The 10,658-nt window shown below is 39.0% G+C and overlaps 1 protein-coding gene across 2 annotated transcripts in view; it reads right to left on the bottom strand.

The window, feature by feature from the left end:
* Positions 1-679: 679 nt before the first annotated feature.
* The window catches only part of LOC126985763 (uncharacterized), a 49,500-nt gene continuing 39,521 nt past the window's right edge, over positions 680-10,658 (bottom strand). The window contains exons 9-10 of one of the 2 annotated variants that reach the window (XM_050841095.1): positions 2,510-2,754; positions 680-839 (exon numbers count right to left, since the gene is read on the bottom strand). In XM_050841095.1, coding sequence (XP_050697052.1) covers positions 2,525-2,754 — 230 coding nt within the window. In that variant the 3' untranslated portion in view covers positions 680-839; positions 2,510-2,524. Of the gene's footprint in view, positions 840-1,104; positions 2,755-10,658 lie in introns of those variants that run through there. The other variant, XM_050841094.1, reaches the window with a different exon arrangement.

Genomic DNA, 10,658 nt, shown 5'->3' with positions numbered 1-10,658 from the left:
AGTCAGTCGGTTAGTAAGTCAGTCAGTCAGTCAGTCAGTCAGTCAGTCAGTCAGTCGGTTAGTAAGTCAATCAGTAAATCAGTCAGTCAGTCAGTCAGTCAGTCAGTCAGTCAGTCAGTCAGTCGGTTAGTAAGTCAGTCAGTCAGTCAGTCAGTCAGTCAGTCAGTCAGTCAGTCAGTCGGTTAGTAAGTCAATCAGTAAATCAGTCAGTCAGTCAGTCGGTTAGCAAGTCAGTCAGTCAGTCAGTCAGTCAGTCAGTCAGTCAGTCGGTTAGTAAGTCAATCAGTAAATCAGTCAGTCAGTCAGTCAGTCAGTCACCCAGTCAGCCAGTCAGTCAGTCAGTCAGTTAGTCATTCACTCACTTTTTATTCCTTTGGTTTGGCTGTTTTCTTCTTCTTCTTCTTCTTCTTTTTCTTCTTCTTCTTCTTCTTCTTTTCATCTTCCTCCTTTCCTCTTCCTTGTTCTGTTTTCCTTTTCTTCCATCTCATTTTTCCTCCTTCTTTTTTCCATCTTCCTGCTTCCCAATCCTCTCTTCCTGTCCCTCCTCCTATTCTTCATCCATTTATTCCTTCTCCTCTTTCTGCATTTATCTCTCTCTTCATTTTTACATATTCCCCCTCCTCCTCCTCCTCCTCCTCATCCTCCCCCTCTCCCTCTCCCTTCCAAACACAACAAACTTCAATTCTTCCAAAAGTAATTAGATGAAAAATGTTTTACTGTATAATTCAATCAACTCTCCCTCCTCCTCCTCCTCCTCCTCCTCCTCCTCCTCCTCCGCACACAGCTCACAGGTAAATCTAATTAGCTGCAGGTATACACACGGCTCTATCTATACACACCTGTTGAGTGAAAGTGAAAGCCAACAAGAATTATTATTATTGTCATTATTATTATTATTATTATTATTGTTATTGTTATTGTTATTGAGAATCGAATACTAAAACAAAGATATATGAGAGAGAGAGAGAGAGAGAGAGAGAGAGAGAGAGAGAGAGAGAGAGAGAGAGAGAGAGAGAGAGAGAGAGAGAGAGAGAGAGAGAGAGAGAGAGAGAGAGAGAGAGAGAGAGAATGGACCTAGGTTGCGTCACTTTTCAGGACAAACACACGAACAAACAAACAAACACACGTCTACAGTAATGACTTTTATTGCATCATGAGACGGAGGGAGACAAACAGACGAACGAACACACACACACACACACACACACACACACACACACACACACACACACACACACACACACACACACACTCTCTCTCTCTCTCTCTCTCTCTCTCACACACACACACACACACACACACACACACACACACACACACACACACACACACACACACACACACCTTAATTAGTAACCATAGGTAATGAACACCTTTACATTAATTACACACACAGGTGGACAGTAGGCGTACACAGCTATACACACACACAGGTACACACACACAGGTATACACACAGGTAATAGTTATACAGTCCAGGACACGTCAAAAACAGGTATTATTCCCGTTTTTTTTTTTCTCTTGGACATATTTATTCTTTTCCTTCTATTTCTATCTTTACTTGTTGGATAAAGGAAAGGAAAACAAGTACTGAAATAAATGTGAATAAAGGAATAAAGATAATGAACGAAGGAAAGGCTAAAAAAAGGGGAAGGATAAAAGGAAGATAAGAGGAAGATAAGAAAGAATAAATGTTGGATAATAGAAAGGAAAACAAATATTAACGTAGATGTGAATAAAGGAAAAACGGATAAAGGGTAATAATGAGATAAATATATAGTAAACAGAGATAAAAAGGAAGAAGCTGAAAAGGGGAGGGGGAGAGAGAGGGAAAGGGGAGGGGGGAAGGGGAGGAAAGGGGAGAGGCAAGGAGGGGAAAGGTGAAGGGGGAAGGGTGGAAGGAAGAAGGGGAGCAGTGTAAATAATAATAATAATAATAATAATAATAATAATAATAATAATAATAATAATAATAATAATAATAATAATAAATCGTAAAATGTAGATGAAAAAACAAAAGAAAATCAAATAAAAAATGAATAAATAAATAAATAAGAGATGAAATATGGATTAAAAAAAGTTTAAAAAGATTTTAAAAATCAACAAAACAACTAATACAGAACACTAACAATACAATCAACAAGTAAACAAAAAAAGCCGAAATTAATCAAAACAAGAGAAGATAATCAACAACAAAAAAAAAATATAAAAAAAAAGAGTTCGGGAGGCGTCTTGAAACTCCTCTCTTGAAAACACTACAGAAGGAGGAGGAAGAGGAGGAGGAGGAGGAGGAAGAGGGGGAGGAGGAGGAGGAGGAATGGAGGAGGAAGACATGAAGGGAAGAAGACGAGGATAACAACAAAAATATAAGAAAACGAATAACGAAGCAAAATAAAATACCAGAACAAAACCTCAAAAAATACAAAATCCTAAAAACACTAAAAAACAAAACACTACATCAAAACAAACAAGAAAATCAACAAACGAGAAAAAACAGGCCAAAACCAACCCAAAGAAAAGAACATCAAGTAGTCTGCACAAGAACGCTCCCGCTCCCGAAGCCTCCACGCCATTGGACGACCGCCAGGGGGAGGCAGAGACACCAGCCAATCAGCGCGAAGAAGGAGAGCGAGGGGGCGTGGCCAGGGCGGGCGGGTCCACTACTGACGAGCGTGGGGGAGTCCGGGTGCTGGTGCTGGTGTTGGTCCGTTGGCTCCTGTTGCTTGCCGTTGTGAAGAGCTGCGTGTTTCTCTCCTGTTTGTGAGAAAGAGAGAGAGAGTGAGTGAGAGAATAAAGGGAGAGAAAATGGAGAGGAGGACGAGTCTTTAATAATAAATCAGAAAAAGTAATATTAAAACTGTATAATTCGTTGATTCGACCCCGTCTAGAGTACTGTCAGTTTTGGTCTCCCTACTACAGAAAGGACATAGAAAAGTTGGAAAGAGTTCAACGAAGAGTAACAAAGATGATTCCTAGGTTGAGAAATTTGTCATATGAACAAAGGCTTAAAGAAGTAAATTTATTCAGCCTACCAAACCAAGAATGCGAGGCGATCTTATAGTAGTGTTTAAAATGTTTAAAGGATTCAGTGATATTAATGCGGAAGATTACTTTATAATTGATCGATCAAATAGAACAAGAAGAAATCACAGTTTGAAGATAAGTGGTAAAAGATTCTCGTCCCACGAAGCTAAACACTTCTTCTTCAATCGAGTTGTTAATGTTTGGAACTCTCTACCTTGTGATGTCGTTGATGGTACAACAGTTACGGCCTTCAAGAATAGATTAGACAAGTGTTTTGAATCCAACCAGCAACTAAGATATTACTCTGTCGTAATAACGTAAAGTTCTTTCGAATACTGGTGTCCTTGTCCACTTTTATCGCCCGGTTAGTGGTAGCAGTAATGGTAGTTCTTTCCTCTTTCCTACATAATTTCCATGCAGTTTTTCCATGCTGCATGGTTCTTTTTCCTTTCCTGCCAGCTTTGGCTGGAGGGATGGGGGGGTGGGGAGGAGCCTTCGCCTCTGCTGTCCTCCATCTTCCACCTTCGATTAGATAGTTAGTGTAGCTTGTCACAAACAACCTCGTAAGGACCAGCAGGTCTGCTGTTGTTTGTTCTTCCTTTGTGTTCCTTTGTGTTGAGGTCAGAAAGGGAGGTGTTGATGGAGAGGAGAGAGAGATAGAGGAAGGAGTGAAAAGGAAGGGATGAGAGAGAAAGGAAGAAAGGAAGAGAGAAATTAAAGAAAGAGAGCAAGTCAGAGAGGAAGGAATGGGTGGAAGAGATAGACAGATAGATAGATAGACAGATAGAGAGAGAGAGAGAGAGAGAGAGAGAGAGAGAGAGAGAGAGAGAGAGAGAGAGAGAGAGAGAGAGAGAGAGAGAGAGAGAGAGAGAGAGAGAGAGAGAGAGAGAGAGAGAGAGAGAAAATAATGAGAAGAGATGAGAAACGAGGAGAGAGGAAAAAGAGAGAAGAGAAAGAAAGAAGAAAATAGAAGAGAAGAGGAAAAAATGAAGGAAAAACAGATAAATGAGAAGAAAAGAGAAGAGGAAGAAGACAGAGAGGAGAGAAGAACAAAGAAGAGGATAAACTGCAGAAGGAAGAGGAAGAAGAAGAGGAGGAGGAGGAGGAAGAGGAAGAGGAGATTGCCCAACAGGAGGTCTCAAGTTAAGGAGGTGAGACAAGGAGGTCAAAGGAAGCGATATACAAAAAACAACTTGGCTCAAACATCGACTTAAAAAAAAAAGGAATAAAGGAAAGAATAAGCGATTTTAAAATAGAACAGAGTCGAAAGTTTGTCGTTTCATCAATTTCCTTCCTCTTCTTCCCAACTATCTTCTATTTTCGTTATTTTTCTTGTTGAAGATAAATGAAGTCAACGGTTCATCCTTCTATCAACTCCTTTCTTCCTCTCCTTACCGACTGTCTTCTATTTCTTCCTCTTCTTATCTATTACCTTCTATTCCTTCCTCTTCTTACCAACTGTCTTCTATCTCTTGTTATCTTTCCTATTCTTTGAAGATGTAATGAAGTCAACGGTTTGTCCTCCTCTAAACTCCCTCTTCTAACTGCCTATCTTCTACTCCTTTTTCTTCTTATGAATTACCTTCTATTCTTTCCTCTTCTTACAAGCTATCTTCTACCTATTGTTATTTTTCGTGTGCTTTAAGGATATACGCCTCCGTGGTCTAGTGGTCAGCGTGCCTGGCTTCTACTCCGCGGGCCCGGGTTGCTGTTCATCCTCCCTCTCGGGCTGGTCGATAAATGGGTACCTGGGGAAACCTGGGGACACCTGGGGAAGGTAAACTGTGGTACCCCGGATGTCACACTGGCCCTTTGTCCCGGGGCAATGGGCTCCCTCCCACCACAGGCTCAAGGGCCAATGTTACGGAGATGAGCACCGAGGCCACGCGCTGCTACAACGTATGCCCCCGACTTTACCTTTACCTTATACTAATTAACTCACTTTTTCCCCTTCTCACTTAAATAACTTCTTCCTTTTAAATTCCTTCGTTTCTTAATCCTTTTTTTTATCATTTCTCTCTACGTTAACACTTTCTCGCTCCCTTTATCCTCCGTTTCCCTCTTCTTTATCCTGTTTTTATTATTTATGACTTTGTTTACTTCTTTCTCACTTCATTTCTTTACTCTCTGTTTTCCTTTTCTTTATTCTGTCTTATTTTTCCCTTTTTAACTTTCTTCTCCGTTTCTTTATTCTCTCTATCATTCATTTCTTCATTATCTTTTTTACTTTAACACTTTTCCTTTATCCTCTTATTTATCCCTTTATTAACTTTTCAACCTCCCTTTATCCTCTTTATCCTCTATTGTGTATCTCTTTATTAACTTAGTTCTCCTTTCAACTTCCATCCTCATCCTACTATCATCTACACCTCCTTATCTTCTTGTATCGCCTTATCACACAACAGTCAGAGGTTTGTCGTCCTATCAACCCCCTTCTCTTTTAACTCTTTTCTACCCCCATATTATCTAGTTATCTTTTATCATTTTGCTCTTCCTTCCCCGTATTTCTCACTGCTTCTTACTCTTCTACTTCTTTCTCTTCTTACTTCCCAACATAGGCGTCTTTCTCAGCCTCTCTGCACAAGACTTTCTATCCCTTCCTATTTCTATGTTGTCCAATTTCCTTATGCAAGACTCACCTCCTCTTTCTGCATTTCCTTCCTCTATTTTCCTGCTAGCTGCTCTTTTTAAACTAGCTAACTATATGTCTTGACACTCCACGGCATCAGAATATCAGACTTCCTATCTCATCTTCTCTGTGCTGTCCAACTTCCTAATGCAAGACTCGCCTCCTCTTTATGCATTTCCTTCCCGTCTTTTCATTGCTCTATTTTCATGTCAACTGCATCTCATCTTCTCTGTGCTGTCCAACTTCCTAATGCAAGACTCGCTTCTTTCTGCATTTCTTTCCTATCTTTTCATTGCTCTATTTTCATGGTAGCTGCTCTTTTTAAACTAGCTAACTATATGCTTTCACACACTGCACGGCTTCGCTACACAAGACATTCTATCCCATCTCTGTGCTGTCCAACTTCCTTATGCAAGACTCGACTCCTCATTCTGTATTTCCTTCCTATCTTTTCATTGCCCTATTTTCATGTCAACTGCTCTTTTTAAACTAGCTAACTATATGCTTTCACACACTCCACGGCTTCACTACACAAGACATTCTATCCCATCTTCTCTGTGCTGTCCAACTTCCTAATGCAAGACTCCTCGCCTCCTCTTTATGCATTTCCTTCCCATCTTTTCATTGCTCTATTTTCATGTCAACTGCTCTTTTTAAACTAGCTAACTATATGCTTTCACACACTGCACGGCTTCGCTACACAAGGGTTTCTATCCCATCTTTTCTGAGCTGTCCAACTTCCTAATGCAAGACTCGACTCCTCATTCTGTATTTCCTTCCTATCTTTTCACTGCTCCATTTTCACGCTAGCCGCTCCTTTTAAATTAGCTAACAATGTCTTGACACTTCACGGCATCAGAACATCAGACTTCCTGCTCATCTTACCTGTGCTGTCCAACTTTCTAATGCAAGACTCCTTTTATGGGCATTCCCTCACATCGTTTATGACTCCTGCTCATTTTATCTGTGCTGTCCAACTTCCTAATACAAGACTCCTTTTATGGGCATTCCCTCACATCTTTTTATCGCTATCTTTTATCTCCTCTTACGGACACTCTTATCGTTACCACACAGAGAGAGAGAGAGAGAGAGAGAGAGAGAGAGAGAGAGAGAGAGAGAGAGAGAGAGAGAGAGAGAGAGAGAGAGAGAGAGAGAGAGAGATACTGCAATATGAACGTAGCAGAGTAATGCATAAAAGAAGGGAATAGAGGAAATGCGTTAAGTACGGGTATGATACGTGAATGAGTGAGGCCGTGGTGTTGGTGGGCGCAATTAATGGCGCATAACGAACCCATGAACACACCGACCATGCAAAAAAAAAAGGTAAAAATGTATAAAATGAAAAGGAAAACAGGAAAAACGTAAACAATGAGAAAGTAAAAGGGAAAGAAAAAGTTAAAAAAATAAAAAAAGGAGAAGTAAAAAAGAAAGGAAAAGAAAATTGGAAAAGAAAAAAACCAGAAAAGGAAAAATTGGATAAAGAGGGAAATAAAAAAAAGGAAAGAACAAGGAAAAGAAAGGAAAAACAAAGAGGAAAAATGAAAAAAGGGGTAAGAAAAATGAAAATAATAGATATAGAAGAGGGAAATGAAGAATATAAAGAAAATAATAGAAAAAAAATGAAAAAAAAGAACAAAAAGAAATACAAGAGAGAAAAAAAGAAAAGGAAAGAGAAAAAAAAAGATAAATAAAAGAGATCAAGAAAATGAAAACAAAAAAGGCAAGAATGAGGAAAAAAAAGCAGAAAAAAGGAAAAATAGAGGAAAAAAATTGGGGAAAAATAAAAAAAGGAAAAAAATAAATGAAAGAGAAAAGAGGAAAAACGAAGCAAAAGGGGAAAGGAAAAGAGAGAAAGAAGAAAAGAGGAAAAAAAAAGAAAAGGGAAAAAAATAAGGAGAAAAGTTAAATGACAATAAACAATAAATAAAACTTCCTTAAAAAAACACAGAAAAAACAAATAAAAAAAATAATAAATAGATAGATAGATAGACAGAGAGTTTGATAATTCGATAGACAGACAGATAGATAGATAGATAGATAGATAGATAGATAGATAGATAGATAAATAAATAGGTAAACTGAAAATCATTTGGTAAAGTAAGAAGAGAAGAGAAGAGGAGAAGGAGGAGGAGGAGGAGGAGGAGGAAGAGGAGGAGGAGGAGGAGGAAGAGGAGGAGGAGGAGGAGGAGAACAAACAACAGTACGTGAGCGGAGGCGAAAATGAGGAGGAAGAGGAAGAATGAGATTACGACCAAAGAGGAAAGAGGAAAGAGGAAAGAGGAAGGAAGGAGGAGGAGAAGGAGGAGAAGAGAGAAAGTGGAGGAGGAAGAAAGATGATTGATGAGGAGGAAGGTGATTAAAAGGAAGACCAGAAGAAGAAGAAGAAGAAGAAGAAGAAGAAGAAGAAGAAGAAGATGAATGATAATAATAATAATAATGAAAATAATAATAATAATAATAATAATAATAATAATAAGAAGAAGAAGAAGAAGAAGAAGAAGAAGAAAAAGAATTATTAAGAAGAAAACAATAAGCAGAAGAAAGAGAGAAAGAAGAAGAAAGACTATTAAAAAGAAGAATGAGAAAGAAGAAGAAGAAGAAGAAGAAAAAGAAGAAGAAGAGGAAGAGGAAGAAGAGGAAGAAAGCAATAAACCAAGAAGTGACAGACTCTCTTTAAAGAAAAACTCAGGAGGAGGAGGAGGAGGAAGAGGAAGAAGAGGCAGAGGGAAAAGAAGAAGAGGAGGAAGAGGAAAAAAAGAGGAAAAAAGATTATTATTGCAGGTTTTAAGAGGAAAATATTACAAAATAAAGAGGAAAGAGTTAAGATTCAAGAGGAAGAAGATGAGACTGGCATGTTGGAATTCTGCTAAGAGGAGGAGGAGGAGGAGGAGGAGGAGGAGGAGGAGGAGGAGGAGGAGGATAGAAGAGAGGAGGGAGGGAAGGAAGGATGGAAGGAAGAGAAAGAATGAGTACAATGAAAGAAGGAAGGAAGGAAGGAAGGAAGGAAGAAAGAAGAAAAGAAGAAAGACAAAGGAACGAAGATTAAGAAAATGAAAAAAAGAAAAGAAAATATAAGAAAGAAAAGAGGAAGAGAAGAAGGAAGGAAAACAGAGCAGAGAGGAAAGGAAGGGAAGGAAGGAAGGAAGGAAGGAAGGAAGAAAGGAAAGAAGAATTAAGAAAGAAAGAGGAAAAAAATAAATGAAGTGCAAAGAAAATATAATAAAAAAACAGGAAAAGAAAAAAAATAACAACTGAAAAGGATAAATCTATACACACACACACACACACACACACACACACACACACACACACACACACACACACACACACACACACACTTACAGACAGACAAAAAAATAGTTCTGTACACATCAAAATAAAATAAATAAAAAGGAAAAAAAATTAAACAGGAAGAAAAATTAATGTTGAGCTGTAACAAGGAAAAAAATAATGTATGAAGTTGTTGTTGTTGTTGTTGTTGTTGTTGTTGTTGTTGTTAATGATTTAGTAGTAGTAGTGGTAGTGGTAGTAGTAGTAGTAGTAGTAGTAGTAGTAGTAGTAGTAGTAGTAGTAGTTTTCTTTTTTTTTTCTTCTTTTCTTTTTTATGCAAATTAATAAACTCTTCGAAAAAAAAAACAATAATAATAAAAGGAGAAATAAATAAGAGTCACGTTAAAACTCACGACAAAAGAAAAATAGAAAGAGATGAAAAGAGACTGAGAGAAAAGAAAAAAAAAGGAAGAGAAAAAGAGAGTGAAAGAGCAACAGGAAGCCGAGTTGAAAGCACACACACACACACACACACACACACACACACACACACACACACACACACACACACACACACACACACACACACACACTTCAAACAAACAAAGAAGTAAAGTAAAGACAAACGAGAAAATTCACTTAAGACAACAGGAAGAGAAAATAGGAAAAGGCAAAAATAGGAAAAGGGAAAAAAGCGAAGAATGGGAATAAGAAGAAAAACAAAAAAACAAACAAAGAGCAAAACAAACATACGCACATACACACTCACTCTCCAAAACAAAACAAAAACAAAAAGAAAAAAAACAATGGCTTCACTTTCTCCCCATCAACATCCCTTCCCACCTATCCTTAATTGGAAGGGAAGGAAGGGGATGGGAAGGAAAGGGAGGGGAAGGGAAGGGAAAGGATGGGAAGGAAAGGGAAGGGAAGGGATGGGAAGGGAAGGGAAGGGAAGAGAAGGGAAGGAATAGGAAGGGAAAGGATGGGAAGGGATGGGAAGGGAACGGATGGTAAGGAAAGGGAGGGAGGGAAAGGGAGGGAAGGGAAGGGAAGGGAAGGGATGGGATGGGATGGGAAGGAAAGGGAAAGGATGAGAAGGAAAGGGAAGGGAAGGGATGGGAAGGAAAGGGAAGGGAAGGGATGGGAAGGGAAGGGAAGGGAAGGGAATGGAAGGGAAGGAAAGGGAAGGAAGGGAAGAGAAGGAAAGGGATGGGATGGGAAGGGAAGGGAAAGGAAGGGAAGGGAAAGGATGGGAAGGGAGGGGAAGGGAAGCGAAGGAGAGGGAATATTTACCTCCCTCTCTCTCTCCTCTCTCTCCCTTCCTCCTCCTCCTCCTCCCCTTCCCTTCCCTTCCCTCCACTGACCTAACCTTTCTTCCATCCTTCATTTCCCTTCATTTTCAGTCCCTTCAATATACATAACATCCCTTACCTCCTTCTCTTCCTCCTCCTCCTCCTCCTACTTCCTTTCTTCTTTTTTCTTTCTCCTTCTTTCTCTTCTTCTTCTACTTTCCTTCTGTTTCTCTACTTTCTTCCCTTCCTTCTCTCTTTTTCTTTTCTTTATTTTCCTCATTTATCTATTTCTCTTCCTTCTCCTTCTCTCTCTCTCTTCCCTTCTTCTTCCTTCTCTTTTTTTCTACGTTTTTGCTGTTCTTGTTATTTTTGTTTCTTGTTTCTTTTCTTCTTCTTTTTCCTGTTCATCATTTTCATCATCTGTTTTCTCTTCCTTCCTTTCT

This window comes from Eriocheir sinensis, chromosome 60, assembly GCF_024679095.1.
Source record: "Eriocheir sinensis breed Jianghai 21 chromosome 60, ASM2467909v1, whole genome shotgun sequence".
NCBI classification, from domain to species: Eukaryota; Metazoa; Arthropoda; class Malacostraca; order Decapoda; family Varunidae; genus Eriocheir; species Eriocheir sinensis.
This window is presented reverse-complemented; position numbering and strand designations above follow the sequence as displayed.